Below are 21388 nucleotides of genomic sequence, written 5' to 3'. Positions count from 1 at the left end.
TGGGCCCTCTCCAGTGCTTACTGTTTCACTCGTTCAGACCACATGAACAAAAAATCCCACAGAATAGCAGATGTGTTTAAGCTCACAGCACGTCTCGCTGCAAAGCTTTCAAGCTTATAGGGCTGGGGCGGCGGCTGTGGTTCAGGGGTAAGAGTGGGAACCGGCACACGCGCGCGCGCACACACACACACACACACACACACACACACACACACACACACACACACACACACACACACACACACACACACACACAAATTCATAGGGTCCGCGGCCAAATACAGATCATTATTTATATTTAATTATTTAAATATGATAAATATTTTGAGAACCACTGACATAGAAACATAGGGTTTTTCCAGAAAACTGTCATGATTTAGAAGGCATTTATAGAACCGTCCTCAGGTCTAAATGGGTTAAATGTCATGAGAATCATGATGTCACACAGACAGTTGTCAATTGTTTGTAAAAAAAAACATTTTAGTGCATCTATTAGGGACATAGCTGTAGTTACAGCTATCAGCAGCATTTGACACAGTGAACCACCAGCTGCTCCTAGACACCCTAGCGGATCTAGGCATCGGCGGGACGGCACTAAAGTGGTTCTCCTCTTACCTCACCGACCGGACCTACCAGGTCTCCTGGAAAGGTCTGTTATCATCCCCCCGAACCCTCCAAACTGGGGTCCCACAGGGATCTGTACTTGGTCCCCTCCTTTTCTCACTGTACACTAAATCCCTTGGCACTATCATCTCTGCTCACAATATATCCTATCACTGTTATGCCGATGACACACAACTGTTTCTATCCTTCCCCCCCTCTGCCACCCAGGTGGAAGAGCGCATCACTGCTTGCCTGGCTGACATCTCACAGTGGATGTCCTCCAACCACCTCAAGCTGAACCCAGACAAGACTGAGCTTCTCTTCTTCCCAGCTAAGTCCTGCCCGATGCGGGAGCTAACTATTTCCGTAGACAACGCCCTGGTAACGTCTGTCCCAACAGCCAGGAACCTTGGTGTTGTCCTGGACAGTCAGCTCTCGTTCAAAACTCACATCACAGCTGTCACTCGATCCTGTAGGTTCACACTCTATAACATACGACGAATTAGACCGTTCCTCACCCAGGAATCATCCCAGCTCCTAATCCAGACAACAGTCCTGTCAAAACTTGACTATTGTAACTCTCTCCTTACTGGCCTACCGGCATGTGCACTGAAGCCTCTCCAACTGATCCAAAATGCCGCAGCTCGCTTGGTCTTCAACCAGCCAAAATTCTCACATGTCTCCCCCCTGCTCCGCTCCCTGCACTGGCTCCCGGTCGCTGCCCGCACAGAATACAAAACTCTGATGTTGGCATTTAAAGCAACCAAAGGTATGGCTCCCCCATATCTTGCCAGCATGATTGAACCCTACAAACCCTCCCGCGCACTCAGATCAGCCAACGCAGGGAAGCTGGAAGTACCCTCACTAAAAACGCCGGGACAACGCTCCACACGTCCCAAACTCTTCTCCCTTCTGGCCCCAAAACTGTGGAATGCACTTCCCGTTGCAATCAGAACTGCAGCATCACTCCCGATCTTCCGCCGTAAAACCCACCTTTTCAGACTCCATCATGGCCCATAGCACTTACCCTACCCCCCTTAGACAGCACTTCTTAGACTTATATAGCATTTGAAACAGACTTATAGCATGTCATGTAGACAGCACAATAAGTGCATTGTATGTAGTCATAGCACTTCATAGTATATATGTACAGCATAGTATAGCATATATGTGTAGTTTATATGTATAGTGTCATTATATAGATATATAGTTTATATGTATAGTGTCATTATATAGATATATTCTAGTCACGTTCTTAGCTTACGCATGTTTCGCGATAAATGCATTTTTACATATGTGATGTATTCCCATGCTTTTTGTTCTTGCCTATTGTAAATCGCTCTGGATTAAGAGCGTCTGCTAAATGCCTAAATTGTAAATTGTAAATTGTTACAGGGAGCATCCATGTGAGGGCAGCATGTGTCCTTGACTCCTTTTCCATTAACCTAAACTTATAACCAGAAAACACGTCTGCAGACATGGGGATGATGGGGAAGGTACAGTAAACAACAAATATACAGCATTTTGCATGTCAATTCTACAGCGTCGGACTCGTTTGGGATGTGTTTAATTGTATTGTAGCCTTTCTCCCCCATGAGGAACGTTTTATGCGTGATAAGTTTCAGTTGCATGCATGGATGCAAGCTTGTCCAGAGCTGAGAGCGAGAAAGATATTTCGATTTTATTTACCATATGTTTGGCTACTATTTGTGTGTGTGTGTGTGTGTGTGTGTGTGTGTGTGTGTGTGTGTGTGTGTGTGTGTGTGGACAAAGTGTTTGCAATTAACTCGCGGTTTTCAGTCAAGTAGTAGCATGATTATATTTTTTTGAGCGTGCAAAATTGGCGCATCATTAAAGTTAAGCCACTGTCTGTATTAGCATGCATTGGCAACTGAGTTGTTGTATGGATGCAACTTTTATGCGACGTGTCAAATGCAAACTAGTTGATCCCCGACCGTGATATTTTGGGCTATTTATCAGAAACGGTAAATATTCATGGTTATGCTGAGCATGTGTGTGTGACTATTATGGAAGATGCTGCAGCTGCACAAGTTTCTATATTCCGGTCAATTACCTCAGTTAGAAGATGCTTAATTGTTATGATGAACTGAACACAGTAGGCTATGTTTCCTCATGATTGTCTTTTGGTGCACTTTTTTGACAAGAGGCAAATATCCCTTTCTGTATATAAAAGAATATGTATTAATACTAAAAGCCGTGCATAGTAGCCTAGCCTAATAATAATAGCTAATAATAATATAAAATAGTATTATTAATATTGTAATCTTGTTTACAAGAGGGTCCACCATGTTCAATTCATCAAAACATTTAGAGACGTACAAATAGAGGCAAATATCCCTTTCTGTATATAAAATAATTATGTAATAATACTAAAAGCCGTGCATAGTAGCCTAGCCTAATAATAATAGCTAATAATAATATAAAATAGTATTATTAATATTGTAAGAAATGACGACAAAAACAATAACTCAGACTCAAAGTCACTTTACATGCAGGGGATAATGATAAATAGCCTACATACACTGTTTAGTAGAAAGTCTGAAAAGTAAAAAGTAACAGTACTAAAAACTGTAAAAGATGGGTTTTGGGGGCAGTTTTGACGGATGGGGACATCATTGATGTGATCATTAGGGAGTGCATTTGACCGAAACTGAAAATGCCCTTATTGTATATCACCCTATATTGCCTACCCTACACTCGCCTACAGTATCATATGAAGCAAGAAGCAAAAAGCAGTGTGAACATGACTATCAGAATAGCAGAATATTGTGTTCTTTTTCTAGGACAATGTTACCCTATAGCGTGTCAGTAAAACACACTGTACACAGAATACAGAGTTGTGATGTTTGAGTAATGATCATTAGTCATAAAATGTATCAAAATATCAACTCTTAAAGAAACTTCACAAAATTGGCAAACTTTCAAATAAATATAGCTGACTGAAATAAACGTATGTCCCTATATGTGAGCATACATGTGTTATCAATGTGTGGCAGAGGGAAAGAGATGTGAGTGACATTGTATTCATGGCATTGATATACATAGCCGAAACCTTGTTGTCAATGCCATATTCCCTGCAAAATATCAGTAGTCTATAATTGTTAAAAGTATAACCTTTAATTGAATGAAACACCCCCCACTCTCTCCTTAATATCGCTCTTTCTCTGTCTGTCTTTGTCGTTCTCTTCAACAGAAACTATGTGGGACCAACTACCCAGTCAGCATTGCCTTCATAGTGGTGAATGAGTTCTGTGAACGCTTCTCCTACTATGGCATGAAAGGTATATTTTACTATACTCTCGCAAACAAAAAAGTACTAGATAAGATTTTAGAAATACTCTGTTATAACAAGTAAAGGTCCGGTAATCAAAATATACTTAACCCATTTTGGGCGGGAACCCCTGTTGGTGTTTCTAGCATTATGTTATACTTTTTATTATGTAAAACTTGTAGGTATTTGTAGCTACTTGTAGGTATTTTTGAAAAATCGTGAAAATGTGCCTCAAATCTTTGAATATTCTTTCAGAGTTTCGTTTTACAAGCTCATAGCGCGCTCATAGATCTACAAGCTCATAGCGCGCCACCGAGTGGCGCGCTACGAGCTTGTAGGTCTGCTATTTTTTATAAAATCGAAGAACGACGGACTAACATAGCTTTTTCAGAAAACCGTCAGGATGTAGAAGACATTTTTTAGAATCTGATCTCGGGTCAAAATGGGTTAAATGCTCCTTGACGAAGTATGTTGTCAGGGACGATGAATGACACTGTGAAACCGGTTTACATGCAGCGTATTTATGGTCAACAACGGGGGGGCAATCAAGACAGACCACTGTATCGAATCCCCCCCCTCCTCCTCCTCCGATCACATGATTTGTCTGTCCCACTTCCTTTGTCACATGTGCTGCACAGACTGACACACAAACTTTAGAGGCAATAGATTTTATTTGTTTCTGCATGTGTGAAGTTTGCATGTTCTCCCCATGTCCAGTACTGCTGCTGGCCACTGTCTGCTGGCCTGCTTGAAGTTGCTAAAAACATGGCATCTAAGAAATATGGGGAAGCAGCTTTCTGCTTCTACGGGCCGACGGCCTGGAATAAACTCCCAATGGAACTTAGACTTGCACCCTCTGTAGACATTTTTTTAAAACACAGCTTAAGACCTACCCATGTATTTGGCTGAGCTTTTTACCTTTTTATATTTCTGTTATATTCACCGTTATGCTTATTTCAATGCCTTTTTTATGCCTCTCTTATGCTTTGCAGCTTTTCATTGACCTTGCTCTGATTTTTATGTTGTTTGATATGTTTTTTTTGTACTTTATTTGTTTTGTAAAGCACTTTGCGCTGCACTCGTGTGCATGAAAAGTGCTCTACAAATACAGTTATTATTATTATTATTATTATTATTATTATTATTATTATTATTATTATTATTATTATTATGGTAGGTACCCTCAGTCCCTCACAAAAACCTGTAGTAATCCTGGTCTCTATACTCGCCTCGGCCCCCTCCTTTCCCCCCCAGCCTGATGGAGGGGAAAGGAACGGTTTGGAATAACGTTTTCTTCCACACGCTACGTGAGCATATGAGCTCAGTTCGGGGCTCTCCCCAGGTTGGCAGAGGGAGCGTAGCACCCAGGATTACAGCCTATAGGCAATATAGTATGTTTCCAAAATCTTAAACAAATTAGAACAGTGGCATATACTACATTGAAGTATGCAAAACGAGGACATTTCACCAGATGTACTAGTATATTGAAAAGCATGATTTCAGTAAAGCATCGTTTGTGTGTCCTCGAACTAGCGGTGCTGACGCTCTACTTTGTCAGCTACCTGCATTGGGACAGCGACCTCTCCACAGCCGTCTACCATGCCTTCTGCAGCCTCTGCTTCTTCACACCTGTACTGGGGGCTATCATCGCAGACTCCTGGCTGGGCAAGTACAAGTGAGTCCCTTATACCTGCTGTTTCACGTCTATTAGTTAGTCTATTGACTAACTCAATGTATTTTCTACAATGTAACGTTGCACTAATGTCAGTCCTGTAAGTGCCCACATATCCTGTCAGTATTCTTGCGTCAGTAGTTAATTATTTTTGTTGGGTCGTCACATGCAGCACCTGTTTAGGCTTACTTATAAGGCCATGAGGCCCATATAGGGGCAGGAGCCTATCTCCTGTTTCTGTAGCGTGAGGCAGCTTGATGTACGAGTACACCCCCTGGACATGACGCTAGTATGTCGCAGGGACTTACCCCCAATCCAACCCTTGATGCTGAGTGCCAAGCAGGGAGGCAATGGGTCCCTTTTGTATATCCGGAGGGGATCGAACCCCGACCTCCCAGTTTCAGGGTGGAACCTACATATACATGGCAATAAAGTGATTCTGAATTGGCATGATTTTGCATCCCTTAGCTGTCTAACCGTCTGTGAACTGTAAGCAGTACACGAGAAATACTTCACTTTAATGATCCCAGCCGCTATCTTCCATGATGAGTGTAACACGGAACGTAATCTTTGTTCTCAACAGGACTATCATTTACCTATCCATTGTCTACGTCATCGGCCATGTGGTCAAGTCTGTTGGGGCCATTCCCATCGTGGGAGACAAGAACATGCACATGTAAGCACTTTGTTTTCCTCTTTGATTCCTTCTTTTGGAATGAACAGAAGTGGTGCATGGTAGTACTAGTTAGATATTCATAATATGCATGATTACAGCATCCTATACTTTGTGAATAAAGGTAACACTAACAACTAAGTTAACCCATTTTGGCCTGACACTATATTCTACAAAATGTCTTCTAAATTCTGACAGTTTTCTGAAAAACCTATGTTTCTATGTAGTGGTGCTCAACCTTTTTCATGTCAAGGACATGAAATCTGAATTTGGCTGCCGACCCCCATCTGAAAATATGTTGTTCCAGGGACCTCCCAGAAGGAAAGATTTGAGTTAAAAACGTTCACTCTGAAGAATTCAAAGATTTCATTCATTCTCACGATTTTCCAAAAATAGCAGACCTACAATCTGCTATTTTCCCGCCCAAAATGAGTTAACACTTAAACCCTATTGAACAGAGTCCCCCAGGGTTTTATACTAGGCACCCTCCCTTTTTCACGTTACACCAAATATATTTGCTGAAAATAGCAGATCTACAAGCTCGCAACACGCAATTTTTGCTGAATATGTTTGTCGACTCGAGAATAGGGAATCTAGAGTTCATGTGTGTAAGTGCCGTTTCAAAGTGTGTGTGTGTGTGTGTGTGTGTGTGTGTGTGTGTGTGTGTGTGTGTGTGTGTGTGTGTGTGTGTGTGTGCGCGCCGTCCCCTCAGTGGACTGTCCATGTTCGGTCTGATTCTCATAGCTTTTGGCACGGGCGGGATCAAACCATGTGTGGCGGCGTTTGGAGGAGACCAGTTTGACGAGGGACATGTAAGGCAACATATTGTGCAATATTATCATTTGATACGCTGATAAATAAGTGCAATATCAGTGGCAGGGACTGCAGTACACTTGTGGAATTGTCATTGACTAAATAGAGGGTATGCGCATGCTTAAAGTGAATGGCACATCGAGTGGCAAATCGAGTGTCAAAGCAACATGCAAAGTGAGTTTAACATTGTTTAACGTCGTTTAATGCAATCAAATAGGACTTTTCTGTTTGGATGTATGGGCTGTCAAGGCCAGAAAGTAGTTTTTTGCCACTCAGTAGGCGTTCCTGCATAACTTCCGGGTTTGATGATGATGTCACGCACATACCCGGAGAAAAATCATATATACAGCATCTCTGTTTTTGCATGATGGACATAATGATTAACTATCAAAGAATAAAGTCAAGCCTTGGCGCAAAAGACCACATAAGAAATCAGAAATTGACACCATTAAGTGCACATGTCCTGCAGTCAATCCAAAGAAATTGGAGCATAAATACAGTATTAGACAGCACTAGAAAGTATATACACAATCTAATGTTGTCTTTAACTTTATGCTTAGACAATAGCAAACGTTGTCCTCTAATTCATGATATTTCCAAATATACAGTACATTCAACATAAGGATTTTCTATACAGTACTACATGCTTTTGATGGGCTACATCAGGGGTTTTCAACTGATTGTCAACCAGGGACCACCACCCTGACTTAGAATCATATACCTGGGGACCACTGTTATGTTATTATGGCTAATGCTTTTGTAACACTTTCTATGCATTCCATGTGTATACATCCCACTGTTTCTCAACCAATTGTCCACTGACTGACTACTAATAATTTCCTAATAATAATGACTCAACCAGACAATCCACTGCACTTCCACTTTTTGAGATTCTTACTTAATTTCTGGACCTCCAATTTGTCGGTAAATGACTACCGTTATATGGACGGTCATCATAGGTCACCGGGTCATTCAGTTCACTGTTTCTCAACTAGTGGAATGACATTCTTAAAAATCAACAAATCCTACATTACTAAATGAATGGTCAGGGACCACATGCAATACTTCCAGGGACCACCAGTGGTCCACGGACCACCTGTTGAAAACCCCTGGGCTAAATTATAGGAATTTGTCTTTACCTTTGGTCATTTTAATTATATTGTTGTTCAATGTACAATTTTGCTTTGTTGCAACTACTATGTTTGTCAAGGGTATAAGGGTTTTATTCTTCACAGTGGAAGCATCATCTAGCAAAGACGACATAAATAGCTGTCATTCTGAAATGCTTTAATAAACAGATACAGCATGGGCTTTCATTAGTATGCCTCACACACACACACTATAAACAAAACAGCACTCACACCAAAACGGAGAATAAACAAATATCTGCTGAGATTGTCGGTCATTTTGGTGTCCTCGTCTGCTCTTTTTACCGCAGGTGAACGAGAGGACGAAGTTTTTCTCTATTTTCTACATGTCGATCAATGTTGGGGGTATTTTAACCGTCATTACGCCGATACTGAGAGGTCAGTATTAGCCTGGAACTCACCTATGCTTTCTATGGCATAGGCAGCTCCCGGCAGGATCCGCCGGCAGAAACTGTGCGCAGCTGCTGGACATGAGACGAATTACTTAGAGCGACAGAGAGAGAGAGGAGTGTGTGTACGGGTGTGCGTGTGTGCGTCAATTTAACAAATTTAACGTGCTCGACGTTTGCGCTACTCTATGCCAATTTGAAGTGGACTCGGACCCAGACTTTTTTTTCTCCCTGGAAATAAAAACGTCTGGGTTTCCGAGGCTAGTAAAGTATTGTACATATTTAAGGTTGTAAGCTTTCTCAATTTAAGAGTCTAACTAACAGCTTCTATGACCATTGTTGTATCGTATTTAGTTGTTCTTATGAGTGTCTAACAAGTTCTGTGTGATTCAGACTCGCAGTGTAGGAGTTATGACTTTTTCAAAGTTCCATTGTGTGTCCCATAAAGATAAGCGGTAGAACGATTGAGCCAAAGAACTTTCTAATGTCTGGCGGATGGCTCGTGGCTGGCTGATAATACGTTATCACTTTATTTGGAAAGCATTCTGTTTGGGTCTAGACAGACTAGACTACAGCAAAACATATAGTCATCGTAACGGGTTCAATGTACAGTGTAATGGAACAAGCATTCAAGTAAAGGCATCTGTTATTTGGGTTGAATTCTGATGTCTGAACCATGGCATTTAAAAGGGCTTTTCCATGGCACTATATAGAATGATTCTGAGGGGCACGGTGGCACAGTTGGTAGTGCTGTCGCCTCACAGCTAGAAGGTCCTGGGTTTGATTCCCGCTCGGGGCGCGGTGGGTGCTGGCGGCGTGTTTCCTCCTCCGCGTCATCAGTGCCCATACCCGAGGCGGGGTTGGCGAAAGGGCCTTTCTGTGCGGAGTTTGCATGTTCTCCCCGTGTCCCCAAGGGTAGGTACCCTCACAAAAACATGCTGTAATCCTGGTCTCTAAACAAACTGCCTCCCCCTGGCCAGCCGGGGCGCCTGATGGAGGGGAAAGGAACTGGTTGGAATAACCCGTTCCTTCCACGTGCTACGTCCAACCAGAGAAACTCCCCCCTGTCACATGTAAAGGAGCAACTTGGACACTCAGGCAGGAAGGAAGCATGAGTTCAAGTCCGTTGCTCTCCCCATGTCCCCCATATATGGGGACTAGGTTGGCGGAGGGTGTGTAGAGAGCCCAGGATCACATTAGATAATTGGCACAGGGGTGAAAAAAGGGGTTACAAAATTGAGGGATAAAAGTTTAACAGAATGATTCTGAGAACTTTTGGTAACCATACCTGTTGCATCTCCATTTGCGCATGGTTTGGCATAGGACAGTTTGAACCATGCCCATTATTCCTGGGTTTTCAGCTGGGTTTCCTAACCATGCTCAATGCACCAAAGCGTGGAAGGACTTAATGAAGTGAATCCGATCTTTTGAAAATCACCCGATCGGCCCCGATTTCGGGGACAACCCTAATTTCCCTGCAGTGGGAGAGCACAAATAAACAGTCAGTCAACACACAAATGATATGATCAGCAAAGCTTGCACCAAATCTCATACGCCATCTTGTAATCATACATGTTCAAATCAAAATCACCACGATGCAAAACAAAGTGAAAAAGTGGATCATGGTTCAAGAATATGAAGAATACGCATATGGCACATTTTTGAGTGGTGCAACAACTCCTATAGACAGCTGTGTGTGTGTGTGTGTGTGTGTCTGTGTCCGTGTCCGAGCACGGAAGTAGCATATTGTCACCACCAACTGTCACTGTTGTGCAGTGTCACTGTTGTGCAGCCTAACACACAGACAGAGGCCAGGGAGGAGAGCTGGTACAGCACCACTCACTTCAGACGGGTCTGATTTTATCTTTTTTATACAGTATGTATGTATTGCTATTGTACTTTTTGTGCTGTAAATCACATTTTTGGTTGTAAATAGTCTGGTCATGGTATTGTCACTTGTCAGTTTGCTTGCCTGCGGTCAGTAACCACCTTTGAGGACCACAGTACAAATACGTGTTTAACTTTTTCTGTGTTCTGAGCAAATGCATTTTTCATTTTGAGTCTTCATTTATCTTTTAAAAGGGATATTTCACTTTCAAAAACACTTTGTCATTTCATCGTCTACTCAGGCTTATGTGAACACCCCAGACAGTTTTTATGTCGCTTGATTCAGTATTTAGATATTTGATATTCATTTTAGCTGCCCCGCCCCCTTCCTATAAAAACCCATTATAACTTCAAACTCCATTTTAACCATGATTGTAAAGAATTGTGTAAAGAATTGACGTAATATTGACGAGCTGATTGCTCAACCGATGTCAACCTCCACAGAGTGCAGTTAAAACACAAATGATGTCTGTTCAAAGAGATGTATTCCACTTCACACCCACATCAACTTTCCACCACTCTTTTCTGTGTTACACGTGTGTGGTTCTAGGATAGTAAAGAAAAAACAGGGAATTCACAAACCTGACTAATAAAACAATTAACAACTTTGAATTATCAGAAATGTGCATGAAATGTTAATATGAGCGACATGAAATGCTAACATGAGCGACATTCAAACAACATTTGCATAAGACCATCAAAATAAGAAAATGATTAAATCCAGCAAACATTTGTAGCACAAGTGAATGACTTCTCATAATAAACTACAGCAACATAAGTCTGTTAGCAGCAAATTCAACTAAACAGTACAAATAATAATGGTACATCATTACAAATAGGTACTCACTTTTAGTTGCACGCACACTAACAAAAACACAGAATGTCCAAAGCAAAAGAGACTCAAGCTCTACTGCTTATGAAGAGAGAGAAGACGTCCAGCTTCTCTCTCAGACGTCCAGCTTCTCTCTCAGAGGACTCAAGAAGAATGACTGAGGCAGCCTGCAAGCCCAGGCACAAGCCCTAATCGTTAATTGACCACACCTGGCTTGTGAGTCAGTGTGACATGAGATCAAAGCAGCAGGTCTAATTGTTAAACGACCACACCTAGCTTGTGGGTCAGGATGACCTGATGACACTTAATTGCCTAATACAAACACTGCTGACATGAAAGGGCTCTAGGCAGTCAATGAAATTGGCCAATATAGGCAATGCTGATATGTACCAAGCATACTGAATGAAATGCAACATAGAAATAAAGAACACATGTTAGTTTGAGGGCAATACTTGCTGGCCTTTTGTACAATGATAGATTCATCGAAAACACCCAACGGTTTTTCTGTTGACTGATAATGTCCTAATACGTCAGGGGGCGGTGTTTCATTTAATGTATTTTTTTATTATTTAGTCTCCTCCGTCGCGCTACGTGATCTGCCACATTTTCCAAAATAATTATTAAAAATAAATGAAAACAGTAAATGGAAAAAAACACGGCCCCCTCACGTATTAGGACAGTATCAGTCACCATAAAAACGGTCGGGTGTTTTTCGATGAATCTACATCATGGTTAAAATGGAGTTTGAAGTTACAATGGGTTTGTATAGGAAGGGGGTGGGGCAGGTAAAATGAAATATCAAATATCTAAATACTGAATCAAGCAACTTAAAAACCATCTGGGGTGTTTACATAAGCCTGAGTAGATGATGAAATGACCAAAAGTGTTTTTGAAAGTGAAATTTCCCTTTAAGTATATATTCATCACTGAAATCAATCAATCAATCAAGCCTATGTTTGCTGCAGGTGATGTGAAGTGTTTTGGAGAGGACTGCTACGCTCTGGCATTTGGAGTTCCTGCGGCTCTAATGATAGTGGCATTAGGTGAGTGGTTGGAATATTTAAAGGGGAGTTTCGCACAAGCTGTTTTCTTACCGTATATGAAGACGCGTATCCATTCGTCATTGAAAAACCCCCCAAAAAAACAAAGGTATTTACCGTCCATGTGGGTCAAACGTGTGTGTGTGTGTGTGTGTGTGTGTGTGTGTGTGTGTGTGTCTGTGTCTGTGTCCGAGCACGGAAGTAGCATATTGTCACCACCAACTGTCACTGCTATCAAAACAAACCATGTTTTTAACCCATTTTGACCTGAAATCAGATTCTAAAAATGTCTACATCCTGACAGTTTTCTGAAAAAGCTATGTTTCTATTCGTTCTTCGATTTTTCAAAAATAGCAGACCTACAAGCTCGTAGCGCGCCACTCGGTGGCGCGCTATGAGCTTGTAGATCTGCAGAAGATCTGCAGAAGATGACCCAACACACAGTGGTGGAAAAAGTACTCAATTGTTTTACTTAAGTAAAAGTACCATTGAATACTGCAATTTAGAACTACTTCGTTACAAGTAAAAGTGCGGAATTGAAAATGCACTTGAGTAAAAGTACAAAAGTATCGGCATCAAAATGTCCCTCACTGTATATGTTTCTTTTCCCTTTTTACCTCCTTTATGATGAATTCCTGTTCTGTCTATAGAAGTGTCTATTTGTACGTCTCTAAATGTTTTGATGATTTGAACATGGTGGACCCTATTGGAAACAAGTGTAATGCTTAATTGGGTCGTCCACTCACAGTTAACAGCCTTTGTATTGAGTCTGTGCTTGAAATGTACTGTAATTCTGCAAACTGTTAATAAATTCTTCAATCAATCAATCAATCAATCAATACTTAAAGTACTAAAAGTAAAAGTACTCATATTGCAGAATGTCCCACTTCGCAAGTTCAAAATGTGTACGTCTGCTATTAAAAATAGCAGATCTACAAGCTCACAATGCGTCGCGTTGCGAGCTTGTAGATCTGCTATTTTTCAATAGCTAAAGCATAACATAATGCTAACACCAAAAGGGGTTCCTGCCCAAACTGGCTTAAACTAGAAGGGCCAGGAGGATGACCCAACACACAGTGGTGGAAAAAGTACTCAATTGTTTTACTTAAGTAAAAGTACCATTGAATACTGCAATTTAGAACTACTTCGTTACAAGTAAGGGTGCACTCACACGGTTCATGCAATTCTCTGTGCTCGTTGGGTGTTGTGTCATGGCCGCCCAGCGGCCCAATGCATTTCCAATGGAGGTCACATGGTTTGACCCAACATTGTGTTGTGTGAGGGGGAGGGGTGCAGTCGTGCGCCCCTCCCCCTCACACAACACAATGTTGGGTCAAACCATGTGACCTCCATTGGCAATGCATTGGGCGGCCATGACACAACACAACATGCATCCAACGAGCATCCAACGAGCACAGAATTGCATGAAAGGTGTGAGCTCAGCCTAAGTGCGGAATTGAAAATGCACTTGAGTAAAAGTACAAAAGTATCGGCATCAAAATGTACTTAAAGTACTAAAAGTAAAAGTACTCATATTGCAGAATGTCCCACTTCGCAAGTTCAAAATGTGTACGTCTGCTATTAAAAATAGCAGATCTACAAGCTCACAATGCGTCGCGTTGCGAGCTTGTAGATCTGCTATTTTCAAATGACCAAAATGTATAGGGTTGAAGTGGTTAATGTATGTTTTCTAATCAAAATTTAAATCGCCAAAGTAACTTCAATAAAGTAACTTCAAAAGTTTTCAAATAATTGTAGTGGAGTAAAAGTAAAAATGTTGGCTTCTTTTGGAGTAGAAGTGAAAGTGCTGGAAATTGGAAATACTCAAGTAAAGTACAAATACCTCAAAATTGTACTTAAGTACCTTACTTAAGTAAAAGTACTTAGTTACTTTCCACCACTGCCCACACATGATGGATGTCGACATGGCTTGAGGCAAATATAGCTTTAAAAACAACCTGAAACAGTAATTCAGGCAAAATGCAGAAAACAATTGAGAGGAGAAAACTAAAATGGTAAACCATATCTCTGTTAGAGTCATCTTATCGTGGCTGTCGGGCTGAAACGTTGTACCACATTTCATCTTTTTATGTTTTTTTTTCTTCATAGATTAATGCCCTGCCTATTTTATACTTTGTTGTAGGACTAATTTAAATAATGACTTCAATTGGATACATTTCGTTCGGATAAAATATATTTTATACATTTCCTGAAAAAAAACGTTTGGTTTTGGACATACATGGTTTCAGTCTGAAATCCATTTAGGCCTGACGTAGAAATTTTAAAAAATGTCTTAAAAATCCTGACAGTTTTCTGTTTCTGTATCAGTTGTGCTAAATATTTCATGTCAAGGACCCCAAAGATTATGTGTAATATGCCTCCACCCCCCATCTGAAAATATGTTGTTCCAGGGACCTCCCCAGAATCAAAGATTTGAGTTAAAATGTTCACTCTGTAATAATATATATTGAAAGATTTGAGGCACATTGTCACGATTTTTCAAAAATAGCAGACCTACAAGCTCGTAGCGCGGTATGAGCTTGTAGATCTGCTATTTTTCAATAGCTAAAGTATAACATAATGCTTTAAAACACCAAAAGGGGTTCCCGCCCCAAAATGAGTGAAGCAACGTTAGAATCATGCTAGTGGGACGTCCTCCCGATAAGTACCGTCTTATCATAAATCCATAGTGTTTGTGGGAGCACAGCCATGTGTGTGTGAGTAACAGTCAAACCATCTGCAACATCAATTGTTATGGTTATACTCCCCAAATGTCTGCTCTGCCTCTGACTGCTCATGCTTTCTGGTTGCAGTTGTGTTCATCTCTGGCAGCGGGATGTACAAAAAGAGTCCTCCTCAGGGAAACGTCATGCTGGACGTCTGCAAGTGTATCGGGGTGAGTCATCTCTCTCTCTCTCGCATGCAGTCACTGTATCGACTCCCCTGGCTGTAACTCTCTAAACAGGCCAAGTTTGGTATTCCTCAAGGTACCGTTATCTATCACTTTGATAGATGGAGGTGATCCACTGGAGACTCTGTGACTCAGCTGTTAAGCCATTTAGACCCGAAGACGATTCTACAAAATGTCTTCTGAATCCTGACAGTTTTCTGGAAAAAAAACATGTTTCTATATCAGTGGTTTTCAAACTATTTCATGTCGAGGTCCCCCAGAATTATATGTAATTGGCCCTGGACTCCAATCTCAAAATATGTAGTTCCAGTCGACCCCCCTGCCCCAGAAGCAAGGATTTGAGTTAAAAGCGTTCACTGAGAAATAATATATATTCAAAGATTTGCACACATTTTCAAAAACTAGCAGATCTACGAGCTTGTAGATCTGCTATTTTTCCAATAGCTTTAAAACACCAAAAGGGGTTCCCGTCCAGAATGGGTTAAAGTACACGTACAATTTCATCCTAGTCTTCATCAGAGTCAGAGTGTATATTACTGTGAAAGAACGTATGAATTGGTCCTGTGAGCTTTAAATGCATTTATTTCTTTGTTTTGTGGTTTACACTACAGTTTGCCATTAGCAACCGCTGGAAGAAATCAAAGAATGACCCACAGAGAAAACACTGGCTCGACTGGGCTGAGGAGAAATACTCGGTAAGAAGGCGTCCACTATCCTGCACTTGGAAGAAAAGGGCTTGTTGGTGTCATTTTGGTACTAATGACAATGGAATGTGTGTATATGAGTGTGAGTGATAATATGGTCAACAACAGTGATGGACAAAGTACTTGAGCCACTCCTGGTCAAATATTACACAACTACTAAGTGAAGGTTGCTCAGTCAAATTTGTACTTGAGTTAAAGTACTTAAGTACTTAAAGTATCCAAAAGTACGGGCTTCTAAAATGTGTACTTTAAAAAAGAAAAAGTACAAATTACAAAGTAAACAAAAAATGAATGATAGCGACAATAGCAGCTCTACACAAGCTCACAATGTGTCGCATCATGACCGCTATGCGCTCACGTTATGAACTTGTAGGTCGACTATTTGCACTATATTTGAAATCGGGCTTACGATAATGTATTTTTCCTTTTCTAGAAATGCAGTGGAGCGGAGTTTTGCCTTTTGAAATGTAGTGGAGGGAAAGCATCCAAAAATAAAAACACTCAGTTATCGATGCATCGATACAGTTACTGCATCGTTAACACCCCTACAAAATAATTATTACAAATAAATTACAAATGTACAGTACTCATTTACTTCATTACTGTCCACCATTGATGGTCAATATATAACGTACATAATGTTTATACTTTATAGTAACGTGTTGTGGTTATTATGTGTAATAATAAGTATAATAAGACATAACCAATGCCGTCCAATGTTCTGTGTCTTAACAGAAGCGTCTGATCATGGAGATAAAGATGGTTCTGAGAGTACTGCTCCTCTACATCCCTCTGCCCATGTTCTGGGCTCTCTTTGATCAGCAGGTACACATCCCCCCGCCAGGATTCATGTATTTATTTAGATTCATGTATTTATTTATCGCGCATTGCCGATGGTTTTTCCCCTTTCAACCCTTATTTTGAAGAGGCAAATATCCATAACCGGATGTTACGATGACGTAATGGTGTGTGTGGTGTCTTGACCGGTTGTTGTTCTCTCGCTGGGCCAGACTAAAGCTTATTTACGGTTTATACGGTTCTGGCGGGCTTCGTGTTAAGACTTGCTATTGCGAACAGCAACAGACAATATCAAACTACTTGTATAACGACGTACACTGCTGGTGTCGCTCGCCGTAAATAATCGATTTGCCGATCTGTTAAATCAACAAGCAACATCGTCGGACGTACAACAGAGCATACATGTAGCATTAGTAACTTGGATATTGGGTCCAGTTTTGTTGACTATAAGACTGAAACTAAAACACTAAAAGATTAAGATTTTGATATTTAGTCGACTAAGACTAGACTAAGACTTAAACAATGTCAGTAGTATAGAGGCCTTGAGTAATTCAGACTAGTATACAGTATTAAGTGTTACAATTAAGGGCTAGGATTCCTTCTGGAGTATAGGCACTAATTTGGGTTACCACTGTCCTAAATATTCTAACTAGCTTTTCTTTGGAGTGGCACCTAAACAGAAACCTCTGATTAGAGACAACTCCAAGGTTCAAGGTTCACTTTATTTGTCATCTCCACATGTTTGCACATATAAAAACGAAAGTCGTACTGAGGACCAGCAGTGTATATAAAACACCCTCACATGTTCTCCCCGTGTCCCCTAGGGTAGGTACCCTCACATGTTCTCCCCGTGTCCCCTAGGGTAGGTACCCTCACATGTTCTCCCCGTGTCCCCTAGGGTAGGTACCCTCACAAAAAACATGCAGTAATCCTGGTCTATAAACTACCTCCCCCCTGGCCAGCCGGGGCGCCTGATGGAGGGGAAAGGAACTGGTCAGAATAACGTGTTCCTTCCACGCGCTAGGTCCGGCTGGGGAAACTCTCCCCTGTCAGGTGAAAAGAAGCAGCTTGGACTCCTCATGCATAGAATGAAGCATGAGGTCAGTCCGCTGACACCGTCACACCGTGACCTAGTAGTAGGCCTACTACAGGAGAAGCTTGTATTTATTCAGCTGAAGACCGTTTTGTGAATTCCAGTAGTTAATGTCAGTACAATTACCAAGTTTAATTATAAGACCAAAGGCCCAGATAACGTATTCCTGAGTCCCAGCTAAAGGAGCTCTAAATGGTAGCTCATTAACCACTTTTGGCCTGTGGTGTCCCTGTGGTGTGCATGTCATTACAAGCGAAGATTTTCAAAGTATTAAAATGCTCAGAAATAGCATAGATATAGCAGATGAATAATGTCGCATTGTGACACGGTGTGAACTTCTAGACTGGCTATTTTTGCGCAACACCGTCATAGGTTCAACCAGTATAGAAAACAGTAAATATGCTAATAATAGCATTCTTTTGTCACAGGGCTCCCGTTGGACACTCCAAGCTACCAGGATGAACATGGCTTTTGTAAGCTTTGTTTTTTATATTTCTTGTCCTGTACTGTACGCTATGCTAATCTGTACAATTGTTACTTACACAAATGTGATTCAAAATGTTTTTTTTGTTGTTGTGTATTTGATTGTGTATTCATATCAGTTTGTATCACTGATTATACTTATCTCATTATCTTATCATTCTATGTACCGGTATAATTATGGCCTTGATAAGCTTTTGTTGATGCCAAAACCTCAAATGTGTCTGAAATCCGAGTCAAACTTTTGCTTTTGCTTTTTCTTCGACAGGGAGACTCTTTCATATTGAAGCCTGACCAAATGCAGGTGCAGTATTTTTTTTTTACCACACTCAGGTATAGCTGCTTTTCAGAATGTGTGTTCGGTTATTTGGCGATGTTATGCCGGGGCTCCGACCAGCCCATGCAGTAGGCAGACAAGAGTGACTAACACGCACAGGGTGAACTAAATGTTCCAATAATAGCTTATATTCGATGAACTCAAACGTGCATTTTATAGGGTTTTTATTAATTCATATTAATCATAAACACAATCATACATTCACACGTTCTGTTCACACTTTCCCCCAACACAAGATGATCTCAGTATCCCGGAACTCTGTCCTATTGGTCTGTGGTTCTATCCTGCTCTGTCGGTAGGAATTCTTGCTATCATTTCACACTCAAAACTGTCCCAGATCATGGTAAAGCTTAGCTTGTCATTGATGACTCTCAGACTTAGTTCAGTGATAAGTGTATCACTAATTATGTGTCACTAAGTGACACTATGTGGTTTTAAATCTTCATTATCATGAATTAAACGTCATTAATAAATGATCGGGACAAAAGAAACACAAGAACACTTGGTTACAATCTAACATCATATCACATCAATTATGAATAATGCACAATTATATATCGCATAATAATACATACCGCTGGTGTCTGCCTGCTACATGCATCACGTTCGGTGGTATTGGTGAATCTGCCTAATATTGTGCTACACAGAATAGTCACAGTGGGCCCTGACTGAAATCACACCTCCATGCTAAACACTTTCGGCCAATCAGATGCCACTGACCATCCTGCCTCTCTCTGGCCACAGCAGCCTGCTCCTATTACAGTCCCTGTAATGCCCAACTGCTACTGCTACTGATTAAACTGTTTAGACTATTACAGGTATTTATCATTTAGCCTTTTTACCAACCCAATATATAATAGGTTATTTAGAACACATTACACAATTGAAAGGAATTAAAGATAGTTACTTCATCCTGCATTGACATGTCCTACCCTAGTGAGTCTCTCCTCTGAGAAGAGTCATAATGGCCTGTCTTACAACAGGAAGAGGCAGTAAAACCCCCATCCACCGGTTATCAAAGCAACTGGAGTGCATTGGAATGTGGTCCCAGGACCTACAGAGTGGTACACATTGATCACTCAATCTGACCCAATATATTTTACTCTAATGTCTGAGAATAAATCTCGCACACCCATAAATAACAAGACAATGTGTGAAGGGTTCAAAGGCGCACACACACACACAGTCACACACACACAGTCACACACACACACACACACACACACACACACACACACACACACACACACACACACACACACACACACACACACACACTGGTGAATCATCTTTTTATAAGTACCGTATTGACTAATGTTTGACATCATGTGTGGTGTGTGAACTGTCCACTCTGCAATCTCTTCCACCGGTGAGAGAGACACCGTGCTTACGGATGTGTCTGTGTAATCATCTCTTACGAATGTGCAGAGCTACAATCTTTATTATGATTTTACGATTTTATTTTGTGTGTGGACATTTTATAGAGTTGTTTTCCTCCTCCCTCCCCTTCTGGTCTCTCTCTCTCTTAGATGCTCAACGCTCTGCTCATTCTGCTGTTTGTTCCCATCTTTGATATGATGGTCTACCCCCTCGTGGGCCTCTGTAGGATCAACCTCACGTGAGTCGGGTATATAGCGCCGTTTCACTTACCGTTCTCAACTTTTATGGCCAAATGTACATTTAACTAGGCCTCTTTTACTGGGTGTAACACGCCGCTCGTGAACACACCTTACCCCATTCTGGGCGGGAACCCCTTTTGGTGTTTTAAAGCATTACGTTATACTTTAGCTATTGAAAAATAGCAGATCTACATTTTTTTTTGAAAAATCGTGAAAATGCGGCACAAATCTTTGAATATATATTTTTTAACTCAAATATTTGCTTCTGAGGGGTTCCTGCATATTTTCAGATGGGGGTCGGTGGCCAATTACTTATATATCATTTTTGGGGGTCCTTGACATGAAATATTGAGCACCACTGATACAGAAACATATTAAACTGTCAGGATTTAGAGGACATTTTTTAAATTTCGACGTCAGGCCTAAATGGGTTAACCGCTAAGTGAGCACTAGCATACACGGAAACCAGTTACTACACTTTCAGCATCTGTCCTTGATCGAAGGGAGCTCTTTATAGAATTTGTCCTCCTCGCCCGTGCACGTTAAGATTTAGACACCATTTCTGTCTAATTCGCTCCCGTGTTCAGAAACCTTACTTCCTGCAGTGTTTATTTCGTCGACTAAAACTAAGACGAAAACTTTTTCACTGACAAACTAAATGGAAACTAAATGAAAACTAAGCTATGATAACTAAAACTAAGACTAAATATATTGACAATTTTGTCAACAAATAAAAACTAGACTAAAATGTTAGGAAGGGACTAGTGGACAAGAGATCCAGTATGTAATTTTACACTTGGTTGCATGCTGAAAATAGCAGATCTACAAGCTCACAACGTTGTAAAATAGAAATCTGCTGCCAAAAACAACACTGGCTTACTCCGCAATGACATCGTCGGCAGGGATTCCAAGCTATTGGATGATAGCCTTGATCATACCTGACGAAGACCCCGCAAAGGGTCGAAAAACGTTCATTATTCCCTACAAATAAAGGACCTGAGAGAGCTCAAGTTCAGTGTGCAGGACTCTCTTCCTGGAATGTTAACACGCTGAAATAGAAGCTTTTGCATTGGTGTATTAAGCATTATGTTATGCTT

The 21388-nt window shown here is 41.0% G+C and overlaps 2 protein-coding genes across 3 annotated transcripts in view; one reads left to right on the top strand and one right to left on the bottom strand.

Moving 5' to 3' along the window:
• cyp27a3 (cytochrome P450 family 27 subfamily A member 3) overlaps positions 1 to 21388 on the bottom strand; it is a 187113-nt gene that overhangs the window by 95389 nt on the left and 70336 nt on the right. The window contains exon 10 of one of the 2 annotated variants that reach the window (XM_079518759.1): positions 1478 to 1487. The exons of the other annotated variant lie outside the window; for it this stretch is intronic. The gene's annotated coding sequence lies outside the window, so the exon portion shown is untranslated. Of the gene's footprint in view, positions 1 to 1477; positions 1488 to 21388 lie in introns of those variants that run through there. 2 annotated transcript variants of the gene reach the window in all.
• LOC306935581 (solute carrier family 15 member 2-like) overlaps positions 1993 to 21388 on the top strand; it is a gene marked incomplete at its 3' end in the record, with an annotated part of 37244 nt that continues 17848 nt past the window's right edge. The window contains exons 1-13 of the mRNA XM_079518680.1: positions 1993 to 2099; positions 3818 to 3905; positions 5429 to 5570; positions 6151 to 6243; positions 6953 to 7052; positions 8492 to 8579; positions 12275 to 12352; positions 15163 to 15245; positions 15872 to 15955; positions 16700 to 16789; positions 18284 to 18328; positions 18604 to 18639; positions 20202 to 20290. Coding sequence (XP_079374806.1) covers positions 2082 to 2099; positions 3818 to 3905; positions 5429 to 5570; positions 6151 to 6243; positions 6953 to 7052; positions 8492 to 8579; positions 12275 to 12352; positions 15163 to 15245; positions 15872 to 15955; positions 16700 to 16789; positions 18284 to 18328; positions 18604 to 18639; positions 20202 to 20290 — 1034 coding nt within the window. The 5' untranslated portion in view covers positions 1993 to 2081. The remainder of the gene's footprint in view (positions 2100 to 3817; positions 3906 to 5428; positions 5571 to 6150; positions 6244 to 6952; positions 7053 to 8491; positions 8580 to 12274; positions 12353 to 15162; positions 15246 to 15871; positions 15956 to 16699; positions 16790 to 18283; positions 18329 to 18603; positions 18640 to 20201; positions 20291 to 21388) is intronic.

The sequence above is a fragment of the Electrona antarctica genome, assembly GCF_951216825.1.
Source record: "Electrona antarctica genome assembly, chromosome: 13".
Taxonomy (NCBI): domain Eukaryota; kingdom Metazoa; phylum Chordata; class Actinopteri; order Myctophiformes; family Myctophidae; genus Electrona; species Electrona antarctica.
The sequence above is the reverse complement of the archived record's forward strand: the minus strand, read 5'-3'. Positions and strand labels throughout refer to the sequence as shown.